This window comes from Pleurodeles waltl, chromosome 1_2, assembly GCF_031143425.1.
Source record: "Pleurodeles waltl isolate 20211129_DDA chromosome 1_2, aPleWal1.hap1.20221129, whole genome shotgun sequence".
NCBI lineage: Eukaryota > Metazoa > Chordata > Amphibia > Caudata > Salamandridae > Pleurodeles > Pleurodeles waltl.
Window position 1 is genome coordinate 1,333,990,976 of NC_090437.1, and position 24,944 is coordinate 1,334,015,919.

At 45.8% G+C, this 24,944-nt stretch overlaps 1 protein-coding gene across 1 annotated transcript in view; it reads left to right on the forward strand.

Moving 5' to 3' along the window:
- The window catches only part of LOC138251794 (long-chain-fatty-acid--CoA ligase ACSBG2-like), a 244,117-nt gene extending 221,126 nt beyond the window's left edge, over window positions 1–22,991 (forward strand). The window contains exons 12-13 of the mRNA XM_069205679.1: window positions 11,962–12,208; window positions 19,795–22,991. Coding sequence (XP_069061780.1) covers window positions 11,962–12,208; window positions 19,795–19,889 — 342 coding nt within the window. The 3' untranslated portion in view covers window positions 19,890–22,991. The remainder of the gene's footprint in view (window positions 1–11,961; window positions 12,209–19,794) is intronic.
- Window positions 22,992–24,944: the final 1,953 nt, after the last annotated feature.

Consider the following 24,944-nt stretch of genomic DNA (forward strand, 5'->3'; position numbering starts at 1 on the left):
TCAAAAATAAATAAAGGACTACCACATACCAGTGCATAAACCAAAGACTTGAAAGATAGGCAGCATCTTGGAATGTACAGAGAAGCATGATCAAGAGCATGACATAAAAACCAATACACTGAAAGGTGTCAGTGCCCTAAAACCCCACACAAAGGCATGAACCACCTTGCCACAAGGTAGAAGGACAGTCTGGCGAACCAGAGCTGAAACTAGTAAAATAACCACTAATGCATACTGTACAAGTACTAATGCAGTCCATTAGAGTGTCCAACGTAGGTTTTATTGCATAGGAAGCCAGGAAACTGTAAATTCTTCAACAATGCAGCAGCTGACATGTGTTTTGTCCTACAAATCCACCGTTTGCGAATGCAAAATCGATTTTCACGATGTATGAAAGGCATTTGCAGTGCAAATTTAAGGAATTGCTAAAATAGCAATTCCTTAAAATTGCGGGTAGATAATCCGAATTGCACACTGCAATTCGCAAACACCGAATTTTCATCACATAAAACACTATCACTCAAGTTGTGTTCAAAGGTGTTTATTGTAGTGGAATTAATAGACGGAAAAGTGCAATGGAATGGGGTGATGGTAGAGGTAAGTCCAGGGTATTGGCCCAGTATGTTTATTGCACAGGTCCAGTGTCCAAGGGGCCATAGGAAGGGGAGCAAAGGCAGATCAAAGTGGACAAGGTGACAGGGTGGGAAACAGGGGGACATTCAGGAGGGTATCATTTCCTGGCGGTGGTCTTGGTCTTGGCTAGTGTCTCAGGCTTCTGTCTGGGTTGCAGGGAACGTTTGCGGGGCGGTTCACCTTCTGCCGGGGGGGTTGCTGGTGATCTGTGGTTCCTGTGGCAGGGCCTTCTGTCCACTAGCTGCAGCAGATGTGGTGGACTATTCAGTTGACTGGCTAGTGGAAGGGGCCTGCTGGTGTGCTGTCCATTCCCTCATGATGTTGGCCATATCAGCCTGCAGTCCTACTTTGGAGACCATGGTGGTGTTGAGGGCCTGCAAATCTTCCCTGATCTCCTGATGGTGTACCTCCTGCATCAGTTTGTTCTCCTGCATGTTGTTAAGGATCTGGCCCATCTTGTCCTGAGATTGTTGGTAAGACCCCAGGACATTAGTGAGTGCCTCCTGGAGAGTCAGTTCCCTGGGCCTGTCCTCCCCCTGGCTGTCCTCCGTGTGTCCCTGTCCCCTTATGCCTGTGTCCCCTGAACGGTGTGCCCATTGCCACTGACCCCAGGACCCGGATTGTCTTGGCTGTGAGGTGTGGACCGAGGTCCGTGTACAGGTGGGCACACTGCTGATTGACATGTCCTGGGGACAGAGGTGTGGGGACGTTGGGTGGGTGCTGTGGTGTTGGATACTGAGGGGGGAGGCTCTGTGGTGGACTAGGAGTGGGCTGGGGTGGCCCTCTCCCAAGTCCTGGGTGCATATCACCAAATCCAGGACATGATGGGCCAGAGACTCACCACCGTGCAGGAGAACCGGAGGCTGGAGGGGGAACACTATCAGGAGGCCATGCAGCATAGCCACCATTGCAGGGTACTCAAGGAACTGATCAGCATCCTGAGTGAGTCCTCCACCCACCAGCAACCCCCTTCCACTAGCCACATCCCAACAGAGCCCTCCACTACAGTGGCAGCTGGTGGAATGGTGGCCCTGCCTGAGGACCTGCAGACCACCAGCATCCCTCCCCCTGTAGCATCCCTCCCCCTGTAGCTGGGGGACCCCCACGCAAGTGAGGACGTCCAACCAGACATCCTGCAGGTACTGATGCCAAGACCAACACCACCTCCAGGAAGGGACCCTCTCCTGAACATTCTCCCTTGTGTGCCACAGACACACCATGTTGACTGTCCACTGTCATCTCTCCGTTCTCCCATGGCCCCCTATACTGGACCCGTACTACACACAGCTGGCCAGACTACTCTGATGAGTCCACCCACCATGACCCCACAAATCCCCCTTGCACGTGTCAGTCACAATTAAACACTATTGTGCACAGCTACTGTCTATGTGCTTTATTGCAAGAAGTACAATTTACTGTGGCATTGCATGTGTAACTGTCAACCCATTGTCCTGCCAAAGTTTGTGTAAGCGACAGAAGTGGGAGCATTATGCAGCATGGATGATATTGGAGCAGGCAGGGGCTGGACACATGTGTCAAGGGAGGCAACAGTTGATGAAGGAACCAGAGTGCACCACACAAATGCCCTGCAAGTAGAACAAGATAGGAACAACATTTACTATAGGAGTTAAAAATGCCCACACAACACACATGCACCACAATAAAAAAGTCCCAAGGGTGATTTGGCAATTGTCAGTTCTGACCATATGTCCATGTGAGACCTACATTTCCAAGACAACCATCCCTAATGGTCCCTCAATCACAGCACACAAAGCTGAACTTAAGGCATGTTCCACAGTCAATACAGTAAGGTTGCACTGCCTTCCAATGTGTACTCTTAGGAGGGGTAGCAATACCGTTGACACCACAACATGTAGCACGCATATTGCAGTTGAAGTGGCAGTACAGGGAGCAATATAAAAGCACAAACATGTCACAGATGAAACAACACAACAACAGGGAGATGACTGAACCGAAATGTGTATAGTAGCAACCCCACTGATGGTAAATGTGACCCCCCACAACCCACCCAGAGGCGGGGCTGAACCTAATTCCACCAGTGCTAACAGACTCCAGGAGGATCAATGTCACAAGGCAGCCAGGAATACAGGTCACATAACATACATCTCACACATACCTGTAGCTCAGTGGAAGTATCGTCGTATCAACTCTACTCTGAAGTCAGCTGCATCCTCCCCATGTCCCTTGATCAGTCACTGGTCCAATTGCCACCTTCTCTGCATCCAGCAATGGGATGTGACATATCAGGGCCAGATTGTGTAGCGTGCAGCAGGCAACCACGATCTGGCACACTTTCGGTGGTTTATAGAGTAGGGCACCTCCAGAGATGTGTAGACACTTAAATCTGGCCTCCAGAAGCCCGAAGGTTCTTTCGATCAGATGCCTTGTGGGCCTCATTGAAACGGTTTTCAGCATCTGTAGTCGGATGTCTCACAAGTGTCAGTAGCCAGGGAAGGTTGGGATAGCCAGAGTAACCTGTGTGCACAGAGGTAGGAACCATGTCAAGACCGGGAGGGAACTAGGCCAGGGTGTGAAGAGAGTTGAGTGCACAGGGTCACACATACTATTGGATACATACCGATGAGTCAGGCCCGGTCCTTCTGTAATGGTGCCATCATGTGTGAAACATTGCTGTTCCGCACAATGTAGGAGTCATGCACAGAACCAGGAAACTTATCAGTCAGTTGTGAGATACTTTGGTCAGTGAGACACTCCACCTGCACATTTATAAAATAGAATTGTTTAAGGTTCCTGAACACTTGTTGATTTCTCCTGGGTGGCACCAAGGCAATGTGTGGGCCATCTATGGTCCCCATCACATGAGGGACATGTGCAAAATCATAGAAGGCACCTTTTGCAGTGGTTAAATCAGCACGTTGGGGGAACCTGATGAAGCAGGCAGATGTCTCAACAGGGCAACAGGGCAAACAGCACATCCCTCAAACGTTACTGAACATCTGCTGTGACATCCCTGCTGCCAATCCCACTGTTATCTGGAGCGACCCTGTGGCAAGAAAGTGAAGGACTGACAACACCTGTACTGTGGAAGGGATGGCATTGGGATGACGGGTGGCAGGGAACAGATCAGGCTCCAACTGGGTCATCAACTCCATGATGGTCTGATGATTCAGTCTGAATGATGTGTCGCTCTATCAGGGTGGCAAGTTTGATTAGGGGCCAGTACACAGGAGCATGTCTCATCCTCAACATTGCACCATATCTAGGAATAGGAGGGGGATAAGTCAGAAAAAGCTGCATTGACTGTGTGGACACAGTAAAGCTGTGTAAAAGTTACAATTGTCACTCATGATGCAGCTATCATTCAACCCCTATTCACAACATACATGTAAAATGGCAGCCGCCTGTCCTGCATGCACAGGACAGGTGGAAGTGACCTCATAACCCTGGCGTTAGACGTCATGGCGGTAGGTGGTCGCAACCGCCATGCAACTCCTCATTGGATAACATGGTTGTCTATGGGAGACTGGAGCCAATATTGATCCCCCCTGGCGGTGACGGTAAAATCCGCAGCGGACGTGACCACCATTTCATGTAGCAATACTCCCTTGACTTCTGACACTACTGCACACTAAACCTCCACTGAGTGTGCTGCTGTGTTCTGACCCTGGTAGCCAAGATGCCACGTCCTGCATGTAATAGGGCCCCAGCCTTCTCCCATGAGGCACTTGAGAAGCTTGTGGATGGGGTCCTACCCCTGTATGGATAGTTGTAAGGGGCACCAGAGCAGCTGGTGAGTCTATTGTCATTGTCTTATCTGATAGCGATGTGTATCTGGTTGTAAGGCACTGGGACGTGGGAGATGGAGTGGATGCATGGAGTTGGGTGAGGAGTCTGACCGTTAGTGGCGTGTAGACATGTGGGTGTTGCCATGAGATGTGTGAGATGTGTGCTATCCACTGCTGTCCCTGTGACGCCACTCTTCATGACTTTGTCCTTCTGTCTGTGTCACCCATGCAGGTCAGCACCCATTGGAAGAAGGGGATTTTTTAGGCCATCACCCAGCAAGTGTGGACCCTGGGGGTCCATGCCAGGCGGAGCACCCACTGCAGAAAGAGGTGGGGGGACCTGAGACACTGGGCCTGGAAGACCGCGGAGGCCCAGCTGACGATGTCCTCCCAATGAGGGAGGGGTGCCCGTTGGACCCTGATCCCCCATTTTGGCGGTGGCCTACCCTGAGGTGGACGGGCGCTTGAGGGTAGCACATTAGCCACAAGGGGTGAGTACACATGAGGTAAGTACACACTCTCACCTCATTAATGTGTTGCTTAGGTGCTTTTGGGTTGTGGACTTGTGGGAAGCTGTAGCATATGTACTAGAGAGATGCCTGTCCACAAAGGTCTCAGTCACCCTGCCAGGTTAGATATCACAGATGTGTGTCCATTCCATGCAGTAAGTGACTTATGAGGGCAAGTACTTCCAATGTGTAATGTGTGTAGTCACCCTTAACCACGTTTTGGTACCCAGCTCCTGCCAACGTCATCAGTTCACCTGAGGTGTCAGGGAATTGTCAAATGTGTTTTCCGACCACTGTTGCAGGGGAGATGTGTGAGTCCTCATTCTGCTGCCTTTTACTGTACGTGTAGTCAGGCAGTGTGAGGCAAGATGTCAGTGTTGTGGATTTCACTAGCTTCGTGGGCATGCTACCTAATCATGCAGGATTCATTTGATACAGGAGTACAGGTTTTGTTTCCCTAAACGGCCATGTGGAGTTGGCAAGTACTGGGCATGTGTGACTAGTGTGACTCACATCAAGTACATGGGTACAATTGTAGCACCATCAGAAGTACAGAACAGCATAGCTGTAGTTTGCCCCATGGTGTCCCACTGTTGTAGCATGCATAGGTGAGAGAATGGCGAGGCATTGCATGGCAGCAGATGATGATTTTGTTACACCGTGTAACTGTTGTGCTGGCATTGACCCATTGCACCCTGTCTCTCTCTCCTACCCTCTTTCCCTCCCTCTCCTCCTCTGTCTTTGTGTGCATCAGCATCATCTGGAAAAGAAGGAGGGGCACCGGCGAGGGGGGAAGCTGCAGACAATGAGACCCAGGAGGCTGAATCCAGTGGAGCCGAGAGGACCGGTGGGACGGAGGGCGAGGGGAATGCCAAGGGGAAGACAGGGTCGACCACACCATCTTCAAATTCTTCCTCCAATGGTGGCTCCCTGGCGGTGGCGGACCCATCTGGGACCATTTCAGTTACATCCACCACCCCTTTCCAGCACCATCCTCTCTGTAGCTCCCCACCCAGTTGCCCGTGCCCGCTCACCCAGGAGGGTGGGGATCTCCTTTGCTGCAGGCACTTCTGTCCCTGCCCCAGTCAGCCCTGCTGCCCTCAATGAGGAGGCTATTGGCTTCCTGAGGTCCATCTCTGTGGTACAGTCAACCATTGTGAATGTAATCCAGGTACTGGCACTGCAGTTGCACCAGTCCAATGTGTTCCTGGAAAGCATTCACAGTGCCATGGCTGGCCTACAGAGATCGCTTCAGGCTCTGGCCTCCTCATAGACGGCAGCCAGTGTCCCTGCTTCTTCCATCCCCCCTCCAGCTACCTGTTCCAAATCTCACATCCCTCTTTCCTCACCCATCCAAAGCACATTTTCTGACACAAAGGCATCCACATCAACAGACACAAACTCCACCACCACCATGCACACACACAACATTAAGATTCAAACATGACAACATCCACTCCCTACACTGACTCCCCCACCACCAACCCCCTCACTGGCACTACACCACTCACACCTGCAGTCACTACCTCATCAGTCCCAGATCCGGCCACATTTGCATTCACTGCCACTGTCACCACAACATCAGACCCGCATACATACACCCCATACACCACATGCACACTCAGCACAACTGTCAACACCCCCACATGCAGCACACCCACTCTACCTGCAGACACCACCACAACATTCACTCACACATCCCCTCCATCTCTCTGCATCTCCTCCCCCCTCCTCCCACTACATCTAAACGCCCACAGTCACATACCCAACAGTCACATAGCACATACATGGCATCCAAGCACAAACCTGTACCCAAATCACCTCCACATACTCACCTCTCGATCACTCCCTCTACCTCGACTCCAATGCCCAGTGGAGGCCAGCTGTTTTCAGTCAGGAGTCAAGTTGGGCCCTCATTCTGTGCCCAGTGTGCAAAGGGCACAATGGACTTGATGAACTGGGCCTTGGGCCTCATTGTACGTTGTTTCTGATGTTGCTTTTCATGTATTTATATTATATTTATTTACAGCACTGCACTGTTGGTGTTGATGGTTACAACCTTGTCCTGGCTTTCCATGTGGTGTATATGAGACTCAGCGTGTGTGTGTGTATCTATGTGTGTCTAATTGTTGGTACAGGTGTTTGTTTTCATGCTTGCTGTGCTGTGTGTGTGTGTGTTGTGTGTGTACTAATGTCCTTCCCTCCAGTGTGTGTTAGGCGGGTGTACTTACAGTTGGTGTCTTTGTTTGCCATCGCTGGTCCTGAAGTTCAATAGCCAGCCGGAGCATTGGGAAGACTTGCAATTCCTGTGCCATGGCGCCTGCAGACGTGCCTGTGTTCCTGAAGGTGACTGTTCCCTTTTGAGTGAATCGTTTTTTCCAGGCTTTTTGTGGCGGTGCGACCGCCCCAGAAATCCTGGTGGTGTGGCGGTGTGCAGCCTCGTAATAGGGTCGTGGGAAACAGCCTCACTGCCGTCCTGGATATGCTTGCCATCTGCCGCGGCGGTCCGTCTCCAGTGGCTGTTCGGGTGGTGACTTGGCCATGTTCTGTTGATTCTGTCCCCGTGCTCATAATATGTCAGTCCGACCGCCACCTCCACCGTGGTCCTCGGACCGTCAAAGTCATAATGAGGGCCTGGATCCTAACTATAACTACCTACTGGTGAATGTCAGTAGGTTACGTATATAAATTATATATATATATATATATATATACACACACACACACATATATATATATATTTTATGAAAAAAGTCTAAAGTGACATTCTAAATCTACTTTGCACCCCCACCATGCTCTACTCAAGACCTCACATTACATGCTAAATGACAGTTGATGATAGTTGATGACTTCATTGTTGACATCTTAAATGAAATGAAATTGTGCACAAACCCTTAGGATAGTTATTGCTTAAAACCATATGTGCCTTAGGCCACAAGGGATGAGGAAGGCACTGGCACTCCTCAGAGAAAAACCCATTACAGTTTGTATGTGATATTTATGTTTCTGTGGTCTACAGGGAAAAACACCCAGATTCATTTCCACCAGTTCTTCTGTTTGTTATAGGAAATGATGACTAATTAATCTCTGCTTCAACACAGTACAATGACTTGTCCCTGTTTTATCTGCAAATGTCATGCTTTCCATCTGAGGTGCTTTTGCATTTGCAGAGCTTGATGACCTGAACATATGTTTGTGGAATAGAACTGGAAGCTAAGCACCATCCTCCATTCTCTTTCTTTCAAGATATACCATAGTGTTAGACCTGACAGCCTCAGGGTGGTCACCCCTAACTTTTTGCCTACCTCCCTCCACTTTTTGGATACTGTTTTTGCTGGCTTTTAGACTCTGCGCACTTTACCACTGCTAACCAGTGCTAAAGTGCATATGCTCTCTCCCTTAAAACATGGTAACATTGGATCATACCTGATTGGACTATTTAATTTACTTATAAGCCCCTAGTAATGTGCACTCTATGTGCCTAGGGCCGGTGGATTAAATGCTACTAGTGGGCCTGCAGCACTGGTTGTGCCAACCACTTAAGTAGCCCCTTTTCCTTGTCTCAGGCCTGCCACTGCAAGGCCTGTGTGTGCAGTTTCACTGTCACCTCGACTTGGCATTTAAAAGTACTTGCCAAGCCTAAACCTCCCCTTTCTCCACATATAAGTCACCGCTAATGTGTGCCCTAGGTAACCCCTAGAGCAGGGTACTGTGTGGGTAAAAGGCAGGACATGTACCTGCGTAGTTTACATGTCCTGGTAGTGTAAAACTCCTAAAATTCGTTTTTGCACTTCTGTGAGGCCTGCTCCCTTCATAGGCTAACATTGGGGCTGCCCTCATACAGTATTGAAGTGGTAGCTGCTGATCTGAAAGGAGTAGGAAGGTCATATTTAGTATGGCCAGAATGGTAATATAAAATCCTGCTGACTGGTGAAGTTGGATTTAATATTACTATTCTAGAAATGCCACTTTTAGAAAGTGAGCATTTCTTTGCACTTAAATCTTTCTGTGCCTTACAATCCACGTCTGGCTGGGCTTAGTTGACAGCTCCTTGTGCATTCACTCAGACAACACCCCAAACACAGGGTACTCAGCCTCACTTGCATACATCTGCATTTTGAATGGGTCTTCCTGGGCTGGGAGGGTGGAGGGCCTGCTCTCACACAACGGACTGCCACACCCCCTACTGGGACCCTGGCAGACAGGATTGAACTGAAAGGGGACCTGGTGCACTTCTTAGCCACTCTTTGAAGTTTCCCCCACTTCAAAGGCACATTTGGGTATAAAACAGGGCCTCTGCCCTACCTCATCAGACACTTGCTGGAGAAGAAACCCGAACCAGAAACTACATCCTGCCAAGAAAAACTGCCTGGCTGCTCAAAGGACTCACCTGTCTGCTTTCTACAAAGGACTGCTGCCTTGCTGTTGACCTGCTGCCTTGCTGAACTCTTGTCTGGCTGTGAAAGTGCTCTCCAAGGGCTTGGATAGAGCTTGCCTCCTGTTCCCTGAAGTCTCAGGACCAAAAAGACTTTTCTTTTTCACTTGGACGCTCCGTGCGCCTACATTTTTGATGCACAGCTTGTTCCGCGGCGAGAAAAACGCCGCACACCGACGCTAATCGACGCGACGCCTTCGGGACGACCGGAACTTCGACGCACGGCTTCGCAAGGACAACGCCGCCCGACCTCCAGAGGAGAAATCGACGCAACGCCTGCCGTGAGATCGAAATTTTGACGCGCAGCCACGCAGAACGACGCGCAGCTGGAAAACAAGCAGGAAAATCAACGCACAGACCCGGGACATCTGGTAATCCCCGCGATCCACAGAAAGAGACTGTCCGCGCGCCGGAAAACGACGCACGACTTCCCCGCATGAAAAATAACGACGCAAGTCCGTGTGTGCTGGGGAGAAATCGACGCACACACCCTTTTTCCACGTATCTCTTCTTCTGTGGCCCTCTGAGGAGATTTTCCCCTCCAAACCAGGTACTTTGTGCTTGAAAGAGACTTTGGGGGTGATTCTGATTCTGGCGGGCGGCAGAGGCCGCCCGCCAGAATTCCGCCCCCATTATACCGCTCCGCGGTCAGAAGACCGCGGAGGGTATTATGAGTTTTTCCCTGGGCTGGCGGGCGGTCTCCAAAAGACCGCCCGCCAGCCCAGGGAAAAACTCCCTTCCCACGAGGATGCCGGCTCGTAATCGAGCCGGCAGAGTGGGAAGGTGCGACGGGTGCAGTGGCACCCGTCGCGTATTTCAGTGTCTGCAAGGCAGACACTGAAATACTTTGCGGGGCCCTCTTACGGGGGCCCCTGCCGTGCCCATGCCATTGGCATGGGCACGGCAGGGGCCCCCAGGGGCCCCGCGACCCCCCCTACCGCCATCCTGTTCATGGCGGCTTTCCCGCCATGAACAGGATGGCGGTAGGGGGGGTTAGAATCCTCATGGCGGCGGAGCGCGCTCCGCCCCCATGAAGGATTCCCCCGAGCAGCGGTAAGTCGGCGGGAGCCCGCCGACTTGCCACTTCTGACGGCGGCTGAACCGCCGCGGTCAGAATGCTCGTGGGAGCACCGCCAGCCTGTTGGCGGTGCTCCCGTGGTCGGTGGCCCTGGCGGCCACCGGCCGCCAGGGTCAGAATGACCCCCTTTGTTTGCTTTTTAAAGACTTAAGACACTTTATATCACTTTTCAGTGATATCTCTACAAATTCACATTGCAACTTTATTCGTTTTGACCTACAATTATCCTGATAAATATTATATATTTTTCTAAACACTGTGTGGTTTATTTTTGTGGTGCTATATGGTGGTATTGTATGATTTATTGCACAAATACTTTACACATTGCCTTCTAAGTTAAGCCTGACTGCTCGTGCCAAGCTACCAGAGGGTGGGCACAGGATAATCTTGGATTGTGTGTGACTTACCCTGACTAGAGTGAGGGCTTTTGCTTGGACAGGGGGTAACCTGACTGCCAACCAAAAACCCCATTTCTAACACATAGTATATCTGCTCTGGGGGCAACATTCACAATTGTAACCGGACGATCTTAATTGGCCATTGAGAAGAATCACAAGGTACAGACTTTGCAATGTGACAGTCTCATCATCACCAGGGAAAACTACCACTCCAGTACACAAGCACAAATATATACTTGTTGTCCATGTGGGGGAGAGATGTTTGGTTTATGAATCATTTGGTGGGTTATGTCAGCGAAGGCACTCATTCCAGACACTGAAATTATATGTTAGTAAAGTGTTCTGAAACCAACACATTCACATTGCCTGGTCTCATTCATCCAGTGAAAACTAGAAAATAGTTCTGGATTCAATCATGGTTTAGATGCAGCAGGGAGTCAAGATATTAGCTATTAATCATATTTAGAAAAGGTCATTGATGAATTTGTACCTTGAATTAAGATACTCACCTCTGTTGAGTTTATTATGGGCAGTAGGCCGGTCTTTCATTTGACAGCCATATGGAGTCTTCATGTGCTAGTCTTGTTTTGTTTCACTTGAACTAAATGATGTGTAGGTGAAGAGGTTGGGAGTGGAGACAGTGGGACCTGGAGCGAGGTAGTGGCCCTACATTGTATCATATGCAAGGCATCATTTAATAACCATGATTCAGTCACTGCAGTTGAATGAATAAAATCCTGATGCCAAGATTGTTTTAAAGTGTACGCAAAGCAAAGGAATGAAGGTGGTATGGAATCAGTCTAAAATGTGTTTATGCATGTGATATATATAGCACAATCGTCAGAGCCCCCCCACCTCAGCGCCTTGAGACACTCACGGGTGAGTAGTGCGCTTTACAAATCCCTGATTGATTGATTGATTCAGAAAGCCGAGACGCGGCGGTCACAGCGTGTGTCTTGCCCTGCAAACTTCCATAAATCACCCTTTCAAGATTCCATTAAGGATGGTGTTCCATTTATTATAGATGATGTTCATTAAAATCTTGTGAACGAGTGTTATTCCTTCTTTAGAAATCGCAAAATGTTACAAACCACATCTTTACAGAACCTTCTTTTCAAGATGCTGTTTGATCTACTCTCAGTCTACCATAGATGCGAACACACTGCAGCCCGGGGATGATCTGACTCCTGATGCCATCAAGTTCTGCCAGCAGCTGGGCAGCAGGGCTACGCGGGTGTCGGAGGTGGTGAGATCCAAGGACCCAGTAATCTACAAGGCCATCCAGGAGGGCTTGGACCGGGTGAACCAGATGGCGACCTCCAATGCTCAAAGGATTCAGAAATTTACCATACTGGAGAAAGATTTATCTACAGATGGGGGAGAGCTTGGTGAGTACTCAAATGATGCTAGATTGATCAACTTTGATATACAGTGTTGATGGGGTAGAGCTCAGCAAGTATCCACATGCCAGCAAAGTGATCAATTGCACAGTACACTAGTGAGGGGTGAGGGCTAAGTGAGTTCCCAGATGACAGTGGATTGATGAAATTTAGGCTCCTCAGTTCATAGGTAGAGTTAGTCAGTACCTCAAGTACCTTAGAGGAATTTCAATAATAGAGGAGTGATCACCTGTATGGTTTCCAGTGATATGGGAGATAAAAAAAATATTTTTAAAGAAACACAAGAAAAGTTGTCAATAGTGAATAATTGAGAGGAGTATTCATTTTATGATCCTTGGATATCATGCAGTTTAACACTGCAACAACTGATAAGGGGTCCCAATAGGAGTAGCAGCTCACAGCAGCGACTGGCCAACATGCACTGTTGAATGCATTCATTTAACGTTTCAAACTCAGTTAAGACAATGGTATTCTGAAACTTAGGCATGTCATCCTCCGGGCACCTATGTTAGCCCTTCCACAAATATTTTGTCTATGACATTATGATATTACTATCTTCCTGTGCTAAAGTGTTTTGTAATACATTACTTTTTGAAGGCCCTGCTGTGGCTTTCACTCTGGGAACGGTGGATGTAAAAACTGCAGAAACAGTAGAAATTCCCTCAGTGTTTGACCCACATACTGCATATTATATACAAGGATTATACCAGCCCTATTCCTTGATCTATCTGCTGCATTTAATATATATAACCAGCCCTAACTAGGGTGACACATTTCCTGGGTTTCTTGTGTTTCGGTTTAGGGAGGACCTGGCCTGGCAGTTCAGGCTGGACTTTTCCCATAAGGAACAGGGCCAAGGGTGATTTGCATAAGGTCGGGTCCAAATTGAGGTGGCATGGTGGGCAAAAAATAATGCATTGGGGTGCGGCCCGTGGCTGAGATTAATTCAAGCATTCCATCTACCATTTGATTTTTTCTCCCAAAAGTAGGTGTTATTTGTGCACACCCCCACCAAGGGCAGATGGAGGGAGGGAGATTTGGATTTTCCCTCCACCTTTCACAAGAGTGTGGTATTCAACTGTCCTTGATAAGGGCAGGAAACATCTGCCATGTGGGCCGGAGGTCAAGAATACTCAGCCCCTTGCCACTGAGGAATGGCCATGAGGCTAACAGAAACCACCCCTCTTGGCAAGGTAGGAGGACAAAGAAAGATTGTTCCTGTCATTGTCAAGTGCAGATAAATAACCATTTGAAAAGGTGGAGGGAAAATCCAGCTGGCGGGGTCTAACTTATCTTTATATCTCTCCCAACATCACAGTGATAGAGAGATACAAGAAATGTCACTAACCACCAACAAATTCTAGTTTTGTTAAGAAAAATAGCCATTTTTAAACAAATTACAATTTTATGCAAAGTGCCTTTCTTGGACGGTAAAGCTTTATGTGTCCTCCACCCCACCATGCTCAACGATGCTGGTTCATGTTTAACCATAATCCACACCTTCTCCAAAACAACTTTTTTAGAAGGGATTTAAAAGATGTACCTATGGCCCAGCAAAGATGGCAGAGGAATATGGTAGTTAGTTCTCCTCTCTGCTCTGATCTGCTCGAAAGCTGACTCAATCCTCAGTGCACTGAGTGAAGGAGAGTTCTCATCTCCTGCGTCCTCCGAAGGTGAGAGCAGCCAAGCATGAGGCTTGTGACCGCAGAGCAGTCGATGGGCAGCCTCCACTTACAAAGATGGTGAGGCCAATGAGGTGTGTAGATAGAATGTCTTCAAGCCAGGCCTGGGTTGAAAGACTCTTGGATGGTGAGGCAAACAACGGCAGAGAACTTGGATGAAGAGACTGCAAATGAAGCAGAGCGGATTCAGCGCAGCAGATAGGTACCCAGGTGATCTAACCTACAAAGGAGTGATGCAGCACTAAAATGAAGCTTGAAAGCTGAGAAAGGTCTTCTCAACAAGGTGATCTGAGCTGCCAAGTAGAATATTGCTGAAGCTATTGCTGGAGAAGAAGCTCAAGTATTTAGCTGCATAATTGTCTGGGAAGAATAAAAACACAGTGATTGCTTTGCGTGAACCTATCAGGCAATTCAGACCAAGAACGTATTCGGTGATCTGAGCTACCAGGTGGAATATTGCACACTGGAGAAGAAGCTAAAGTATTTAGCTGCAGAATTGTCTGGGAAGATTAAAACATGATTATTGCCTTGCGAGAACCTATCAGGCAATTCAGACCTAGAACGAGGTGAGAACTACATTCACTGGACAACTCAGAGGGGGGAACCACTGTTCTGAGAGGTCTTACATGATAGAGGAGCACATTAAGTGGGATCCAGGGTGGGAGAATAAAAGGGAAGCACTCCTGGAGTGAAACAATGGCTTTCTCTCAAAATGAATTTGGTGATAGAGTTAAGCATGCAGCACAGCCCTGAGCACAACCTCAGGAAGATGTCTGGGAAGCTCTGCCTGTTCATAAAGTAGAGCACAATAGTGTCAGAGGAGACCCTGCAATAGGTCTTCACATGGCTGAAGCAGACCTCCTATTCGTAAACAACTGCAATGTATGTTTAAACTCAACCATCCAGTTTGAAGAGAGAAATCAAGTGGATCAAATAACCCATATGGCACTACATGTCACTTTTTATTCCAAAAGTGAGGGGTGTGGTGTTGATGAGCATTAATAGTTTATGGTCTAGCTTGCCCGCTGTGAGAGAATCTTTAACTGGATGGAGCCTTGGTGATGTACTGAAGCCCAAGTGGGGAAGTCTTCAGGTTGGGCAAAACAACACATTCTTCTAGGTGAAAAACAATCAGCTTCTACTGAAACCCACTACTGAAAAACATAGATTTCCAAAACAAATGCATATAATCCAATTCCTCTGCTGTGATAACAAGAGAGAGGCACCTATCACCAAAAAACTGAGGGATCTATTTTGATGCAAGAGCACCAAGTCCTCTGTCTGAGGAAAGGACAATCGGGATGACCCCAGGGTTGATCAGAGACAGAGGCCGATCAGAGAAAGATGGAGGAGGCCTTCTGGAATACTAAGAAATCCAAAAGCACATGACACCGATAGAGCGAGTGGGCATCAAGTAGTGCAGCTCCCCCTCCCAAAGGGAATACTTCTGGAGCACCGAGAACATTTAATGTGGACAGTGTGTAGAAGCAGCAGCATCCTGCAAGGCTTGTTAGCAACTTGCTCCTTAAGTATGGCCTGATCACAAATAAGTTTGCTCAAGACAAGTAGAGGGGGGAGGAGAAGGAGATGGGGAAGATAAGATGTTTGCTAACACACACCTATTTCGGAAAGGGACTTAAAATACTCGGGGAAGAAAAGGAAGGTGTAAGGGGGGTTCTTGTTTGATTTGTTAACTGTTGAGGATTTGCCTTGGGGAGGGTAGAATGACAACCTTATGACAATGGTTATCTGGAAATAGGTGGGTAAGGGCAATTTTGGAGATCCAATATGGCGTATCAACACATCGTTGCAATAGTGCAGCCATATTATATAAAGGATAATTTAAATGGGAAAACTGTCAAATGCCTTGATTTAACATATGAAGCTCAGTTAAGAAAATAATGATATTCTGAAGGCGCAGTTAAGCTGAGGAGAGGGACATCTGCCTCCTTCAATAAACATTCCCCAGAGAGGAATTGTGGCTGCAATCCTTCTTTGTCCACATGCAGGTATTTTCCTCCCACAAGATTAAAATGAGTAGGGCAAGATGATCAGCGGCCTACACAGCCTTTTCTTAATAAGAATCTTTCACAGATAAGAGAGGAGTTAGCCAACTGCAAGGGATAAGTATTTTTCTAACTGTGTGTCACAATCCAAATCTAGGCCAAGAAGAATGCAGAGACACACAAACCAACAATAAGCAGCAGGACCATCAATAATGGTAGCAGATTGGAAATTCGTACTTGGCCGAGCCCGCAACACATCAGGGAGCTCTGTGTCCATTTCAGAGAAAAGTAAAAGGACTGATAGACACTGGATGGTGAATCATCTACAGGAAAGAGATTATTCATACTACTCCGCAGCACACGTCACATTCACAAATCAGTATATTTCTACTATTCCATACCTTTCGCTCCATTATAGGCTGGGTGACTCATAGATAAATGACCCTGTCAAAGATCCAAGCTGGAAATTTAATGAGAGCCTTCTCAAAGATTGAGAAGTCATCAACAAATCATACAATTCCTGTGATTTAACAACCAAGGAGAGTGTTCTATCCCTGTAGTCTGGGACTCTCTTTCAGAGGTTGGGACTCTCTTACAGAGGTTGTCTTGGCAACATGTGTAATGGAGAGTACTAGACTGAAGATCAGGGAACAAGCCTGGCTGGACCTACAAAAAGAGTTCTGTAGCCCGGAACATCAACATAAGCGAACATTATCTCTGAAAACATAGCACAGATTTGTCACAGTTAGCAGTCAGCAACACATGTTGTTCCTAAAAAAAGAGACTTATGGGCTGACAAAAGTGAACCAGGAATAGTAATATGGTGGTAGCAGTGCAGGGCCCTTCTTATCTGCTAAAATGAGAAAACAGAAGGCTAGCGATAAAGAGAGAAACAATGTAGAGTAACTTCAGGAACAAGTGATTAAAGCAGGGCTCACAGAAGATATCCATCCATTGTGTCTTTATGAGTCATCTAATGAGCAAAGGCAAGAGTTGGAAAGACAATTTGAAACAGAAGAGGGGATTAGAACAATAAACACAGAAGGCATCCTGACCAGATAGTTCCCTTTCCGCCTTTGTTTCAATTCTTTTTGGCCATATGTATATGTAATTGGCCTTAAGTCAGAGCACTGCGACAACTGTTCAGATATTGGTGCAGTTAATCCATAATGCAGAAGCAAGCACATCTGTCCAACTGAAGTGAGGCAAGGACCCAGAGGATGGTGGCTCCTTCTAACCTATCTCTCGTTAAATGTGTTGGCCAATCATCTACGAGATTTAGGGGCATATTTAAAAAAATAAAATCATGTAGCACAGCAAGCCACCTGAGGCACTGCGTGATAGGGAAATGGCATGAATGCACCATACTTAACATTTTACTGCACATTTCTGGCTTTTCCCTGTTCTGCTTAGCACCAATGCAGGCAACCTTATACCATGATGCAAGGAGATTGTCTGCAATGTAAATATAACAAAACTCAGAGGCATTTTCCTCTTTCTACGTGTGCTGCTAGTGCGGCTCACAGGGCACTTAAGGGGCGGGGCAGCGTGCGGGGGGGAATAAACATGTATTTAATGTATTAATGTAATGAAAAAATAAAACACTTCCCTTTCACCGCCGCCGCACTGCTCCTCTCCATCGCCGGATGCTGCAGGCATAGGCTCCTAGCCTGCCCTGTACCAACCCTGATGCTGCTCAGGGCAGCTTCAGGATTGGCTGGGAGCACCCAGCCAGGGCGCTTGCAGGCACACTAGGAGCCTGTGCAGGCTCTCTCAAGCCCGACAACTGTGTTGCCGGGCTTGAGAGAGCCTACTGCGCATGTGTGTTTGGCCGGCCCGAGACGGCCCCCCAAGTATACATGCGCGGTGAGGGGGAGTGCTGAGCACTCCTCCCTCGCTGCTCTTTATTTCCGAGGCCCTGCCCCCTTTACTAGAAAACAATTATAAACAAAGTTTATGATCGTTTTCTGTTAAAGGCTGTGCAGCTACCGCTGATGGCAGGGGGCGACGTTCCTGCACCCAAATGGAGGAGCCGTCACTGTGTGCTGCAGAATAGAGGATGGATGAGTGCATGAAAAATGTGATGAAAGACAGATGGATAGTTAGTGACATGTGAGGATAGACTAATACATTTGATGTGTGCTTGAGTGAGAGACTGAAGAAATAATAAGAATGTGTGACCCAAAAATAACATATCCACCCGGCACATTCAGTGCACATGCCTTTGTGTGTTCTGTTCCTTGTGGATTCTCCCGGACTATTTTAGAACAGGTTTATGGACAGAAAGAGAGGACTGGGAAGACATGTTCACTGCTGACTGCCCACAACGGATAAGCTACTGAGAAGTACTGAAATCTAGTCACCATCTTTGAAAAGGGCAAAGCTATTGAATGTACACAAAAATGCATTTTCAGACACAATAGAGGACGGTGTGTGTATATACATATATATATAATTTCACTGAAAATTCTGCAGTGATATTATCAATGATATAATAGAAGAGGTTATGAGTGATGTAATATGTGAGGTAATTAGCAGTGCATAGTAAGCGTGTGAGTTATAGTTACTTTAGGGCATGAGTTGTAGTGTCTTTAAATACGTATAACTATAACTGCTGAATTTCAATGGTTTTGTGTGTATAAATCTGAACCTAACTATAACATCCCTGTAACATTTGCTTTTTAGTGAATTTTTGTCATCAGGCTCTGCATTTAACCTCCCCGCATGCAGCCAACCCTATGCTGCACACGACCAAAGGTGCCTCAGTGACCCCTCCATAAGTCCCATGGGGTCAGGATACCTATATCTCGACCTCTTATATCCAAATCTGCCCCCCGGGAACCCTGTCTCAGTTGCAAAATGACAGCCTCAACTTTTCTCTCAGGGTGCGGCCAGCCAAGTACTGCATTGTTGTTGGCATGTGGATCTGCAGTTCCACCGCAGTGGATCCATATCCCTAAATATACATTCATCTTTTTTCTTTAATACCTCCAAGACTATTGAACAGGACTACACCATGTTACAAAAAGAGATCTTTATGAACCAAGATCTAGCTTTCTGTCATATTTGGTGTAATTCCGTTTAGCGGTTCGAGCTGTAGTCATGTCTAAAATCCCTATGGGAATCTGCATGGGGAAAATGTGTTTTGCAACCCTCCTCCCCCCTTTTTCCCAGCCCCAGCTTCATGAATCACTTTGAAACGTATTGGACAGCAAGTAAATGGCAAACTAGTTTGGGGGGTTTTGCAAAGATTTGTCAGACGGTGCCAGTTATTAGCACAACAAAAAATGCTTTCCAACGGAAACTAGGTCCTAATTATATATATATATAATTTTCATAAAATTAATTCACAATACCAAAGTGTTTGATAAGCAGTGTATCTACACCAGACTAATGGTTTATAAACCTTATATGAAGCACAAATCAGTAATCGATGGCCGGCTGAGACATGCTTTTGTGTTGTCATTAGGTACTTAGGTTACCTTGGACATGGAGGCAACCCATGGTAAGATCATTGTTACAAACACATGGCATGATAGGGATGGACTTGGCTTTGGGAAAAATAGGGTTCAATACCCCAAATGGGGTGTGCAGTCAGGACACAAACAGGTTGACAAACAGACTGCTGGAAGCCTGATAGACATGTGAGAAGCCAAGAAATAGCTATGTTAAATAGTCAATAATTAACAGGTAATAGATGGACTGCCATTTAAAGATCTCTCTTACTAAACGGGACATTATCTCTTGTATCTGAAGCTAGCAGTCTTCCTTGAATTAAGACAAAGACACGGAGGGAGTGAATTTTTGATATGTCACCTTGATATTTTTGATTGAGTTGTCTTTCCATTCTTCATGGACTGTTCTCTTATGTTCCTCCATTCCACAGGGCCTACACTGAAAATGAACCGGAAAGTCATCTTAAAGAAGTATGAGAGGGTCATCGACGAAATGTATAAGGTGTCGGCCCATCTCGAGAAATAGACAAAGGACATTTGCCATATTAAATGATGACTGTGGTGGAACTGAGAAGATACTTTGGCTGCTCAGGTGTCTAGGATAGATTGTATTATTTATTTCGCTTTCAGTAATCTTGTCTGGTACTGTCAAATCAAGTTCAATTTTGGTGTGTCTTTGAGAGTACATTTTGGGTATTAGAGAGTGCCTCTACAAATACACAATTTTTCTTTGGTTTCTTTTACTTTGTTCTTCATGTTCATGAGCTACTTGATTGCAGCAGATGCTTTGACTGTTCAAACTGCATCCTTACAAGTTTCCACCTTTTCTGACATTTTTCCCTTTACACATTTCCCTACTCCCCCCCCCATGCCTTATTTTGAGGCACACAAATGCTGGTGCACCTGCCCTCATTCCTCATGAAAGCCACCCACTAGATTGGGAACACTTGAAAGGTTTATTACCCCTCCCCCATCCAAGTGTTGTGGTTCTGATCCACTGAAGGATAATACTTAGAAGACAAAAAAATAATTACCAAGTATTATCTTTTGGGAGTCCAATGACGCATAGCATAATATAAATATTACGAAAGGAGACCTGTGATTCCTACAGGGTTTGCAGTAAGCCTAGTGGATGTCAGAGGTGCCCCTATGCGTAAATGTTCATAAAGTGCTTCCTAGTGTGAAATCTTTCTCTGGTAACCTTCAATAAGCTTCACTGTGGTAACTTCATACATTCTTGGCAGTGACTCACCAGGACATCATCACATGCAAAGTCACGTTGCATGCAAAGGATTGGGGGTTTGAGGCTATCATTATGTATTCAGTAACCTGGAGGTACTTCAGCAGAGAGCAGTGAGTGCAGTTATAATGCAGGTGCTTACTGAAAGTACATGAACAGTACAGGCGGCTCTTCCCCATATTTGCTAAATGGTGCAAGCTTTGAGGCTGAAGTAAACAAGGAGATGAGAACACTTTCAGGAAAAGCAAGAGAAAAATCTTTCTTTCCAGAAATATGGAAGGTATAAAAAGGTCAAAAGACAATAATACAAATGTAGGTCCTAATTCACAAAGGGCCTCAGGTGTCACAGCGAAGGCCCCACAAGGTCAGTGGGGGTCCTGCACCCATGGCGGGACCTCCGTACAGCATTTTCCAATTGCTGAGGTCATGCCACGAGTGTGGGACACCCACTGCGGTGCCTCTGCCATGACTGTGGAAGCCCGTTGTGAATTAGGGACTTAGGGCCTGCATTAGATATCGACGGGCGGGATACTCCTTCACAACGGTGACAAATATCCTGTCCGCTGAAATAATAAATCCCATTAGATATAACAGGATTTATATTTCGGTGAATAGGATATCCATCACTGATGTAACGGAGTAACCCATCCGACGAGATCTAAATCAGGCCCTAAGAGTTTCTACCCAAAAGAAATCTTTGGAAACAGCACAAACTGTTTGAGACCTTTTTTGCACTGTTGAGAAAAAAGAGTTGCCTAACTCTCTGCTGGATATAATGGGGATATTGGATGCTTCAAAAGTTCTTAAAGGAGCAGTGTCAGACTGTAAAAGTGTTATAGTGATTTGCATTAGGGCACAATTTCCTTCTTTTAATTTTTCTTTCATTATAACTTTGTAAGAGTGTTTATTGCCAACAGCCAAATGTACTGTGGTGCTGCAGCAATATCCCATGTGGTGTTATGAGAAGGTCAGATGTTCCATTGAGAAAGCATTGATTGTTTTGCTACTAATTTTGGCACTGTTCGATGACTCTGCATAAATCTTTCTCGAGAAAAGTTCATCCACTTTGGGTTCTTCATGGTAGGTTTCTTGCAAATACATCAAGTATGGGCTGAAAAACAGTGGTGGGGATTTCTGTAGTAACATTTCCCATTTTAACTCCACACATTTTTGGCTCCTTGATAAAGATAAAAACCACTAACTGCAAATACATCAAAGTAGAACTTTACTCAAGGAAGTGCCTTTGCTTGGGGTAAATCTGTTCAATAGTTTTTGAGAAATTAGAACCTGAATTAGGTCTTGGCAGAGGGAATACTCTGTCACAAACATGATGAATATCCCGTCTGCTGTGTATTGATCCCATCCCCTCCTATGGGGATCGTAATACAATAAACGGGATGTCCGTCACGTTTGTAACTGAGTATTCTCTCCACCAAGACCTAAATCAGGCCCTTAGTCTTCACAAACTGTTCCGGTTCAGCATGAAGAGATTACATTTTACAGAAATCTGGACCATTAATTTGCAGAGTCGCAAATCCACACAGGATTTGAGAATCCAGTTCAAAAACTTGAGGCTTATCGTTAGACTTGCGAGTTTTTCTTCTATCATCGATTAAAGATTCTTGGATCCACTGTGCTCTGATTGGCTGACAGTCACAGAAAAATGTATGTTGCTGCCGCCATTAGCCAATACAATGTACTGGGCACTATGTTAGGAAAAGTAAAAACAAAAACAGAATAAAGGGCTGGGTGAGCCTACCCCGAGTCCCAAAAGATTATGTCACAGGAATTTACAATCTGCAAATTCTAGATCCACACCCAGGTTGCTATGACTTTATAAAGGAGTTTATCCTTCTGCCTGTTCCTCCACATAGTCCCGGCCTTGCAATATTCAAATAATGTATAGCTGTGGAGGATTAATCTCACATACATTGTAGGTTATGTTACTAGATATTTACTGAGTAAAGTATTGGAATTGTATTGAATGTATGCCCACGAAGCTGTAATTGTGGCTGAGATCATATTTGTTAATTTTTCGAATATTAATGCAATTATATGTTGATGTTTGCTTAGAGTACAACAACCAGTAGAGCAATTGCATAAAATGGACTGAATATTTGAATTTATTCAATGTAATTCTATCATGCAAATAAGAAAAGAATTTTAGTGGAATGTGTGTCATTGTAACAGACAAGATATATGAAAGTCTGCTTAGTTTATCCAAGCTCATTAGGCAGGAGTCACAGCCTGCCTTCAGTGTTGAAGTAATGTACACGGAAAGAGTGGAAAGGCTGTAGTGAGTACTTACCATGATTAAGGCCATAAGTCCAGAAACACGTTGATATGCAGTCTCTGTGGTGCTGGATTGAATAAAAACATTGTAACTTCCCCTGTGGATGTGCATCTTTTCTAGCTATTCATGGAAAAGGCATTTGTATATAGAGAGGTTGCTCTGCACTGCAGCACAGCACCAACTTATTTTTTTAATAAGTGAAAAAAGAAATTGTTGCCTATTTGTGAATGCTTTCTAATTATGTCCCTTAATTTGTAAAACAAAGAACAGTGATAGAAGATGTTCTGGAACCTTGTACCTGCATGAAGATAGTCCACATTTTCTTTCTTCATAGATAATTCCACAGAGAACAATGTTCATCTGAAAATTCAATACATTTAAATGTCCCGAATTATCATTATCAACTCTGGGCTTGTATTTAGATACAAAAGAACCACTAACACTAAAATGCAGGATGTACTTGCCAGTACCAATGGAATTAAAAATATATGGTCAAAAAATTATGACCATTATTTCATCATAAAATCCATAAAGTCTAGTTTAGTCTTGATCCTACATTCCTGGTAATCCTGTGACTCCTGCTACTGAGATTATTCTGTCTCAAACCAATTATATTTTTCTGAATTTGAGCCACTACTTATTGAAGGGCTAAGTACCTAGTTATCTGCTATTAGCTCTAGTTCGCCATCTAACCCGTGTCCACTTTGGATACTGGCTATGGCTGAGGATCATCTGATAGCTCCCTCTTTCAGATGTTTGCAATAGGTCTCCAGCCATGTCCGAAGTCCTCATTTGCTGGAAGCATGCTTTTATCATTCTTTTTTCCCCAAGAAATTCTTTGTAGACCCTCGCATCCTCTCCAATTTAGGCCTATCTCTTTATTACCTACTCAAACCAATTGAAACATATTAACTCTCAGTTGTCTTTATATTTGAAGCCAACAAGATCTCAGGTTAGCTAAATCAGTAATTGGAGCACTTCACAGTACAGACCATGCTTTTAGCAGTAAATGATGATCTTAGAAGCATGTCTGACCGGCCTCCATGGTCAACCTCAAACTCTTTGCGGACTTGGACACAGTCTGTCATTCTGTACTCATTCAAAGAATTTTGTTGTCTGTGGTTTGGCTCAGTGATGTCTCAAATCCTTTCTGATTGAGAGACCTAACTCTGTATCTCCACCCCTATTTCACTCAAGCAATTTTAACTTTCCTCCCAGTTCCCTTCCTTTAGTTCTTCTTGCATCACCCTACTGGCAGCTTTATTCAGATTTTAAGAGTTCTGAGGTATGTTCTATGCTAATGATACTCAGATGATCACCTCCATCTCAGACAACTCTAATGGAACACAGAGTTGTTTCAGTGCCGGTATGGTTGCAGTCACAGAATGGATAAACCCTAACTCTCTGGAATTTAACTCTGACAAGACCGAAATTCTGCTTTTTGACTCTAAATGTTTCTTTTGGTGTTCCAAACAATGACCTTCCGAGTTAGGTGCCATTCCCATCCCCAGCCCCAATCTATCCTTCAACCCTCAGTTTGCTGCAATGGCTTCTAAATGCTTTGGTTTCTTGGATGCAGTTGCAAAGTTCTTCCTTATGTTCACATCTCAGCTAAGAAAAACATGTAGTCCATGCTTTCATTTTTTCTGATATCTAACCTTTCTCGTAGGATGCTGGTTCGTCATCCTTTTCCTACCTTACATTGGCTTCTGGTGCAATAAAGGTGCATCTTTAAAGCCTTGTGTTTGGCCTATGTTAAACAAGGGTCTGTAGTCTGTATGTACAAGCCTGCTCATGCTCTTCATTTCTTTTGTGCTAACTTCCTCCAGGCTCATGCTGCTAAGAGAAGCCTTATTGTAGCCGTATAGGAGGACACTCTTTTTCTAATGGAACTGCAAAGGTCTAGAGTTATCTTCCTCTTTCTCTTGGATTCTCCCCTACTGATTTTTCCTTCAGGATAAACCTTATGACCTGGCTGTTTAAATGTGCATAATCCCTTGGCCTACTCACTGTTTTCATTTTTTAGCTCAATGGCTTTCCATGCGGGG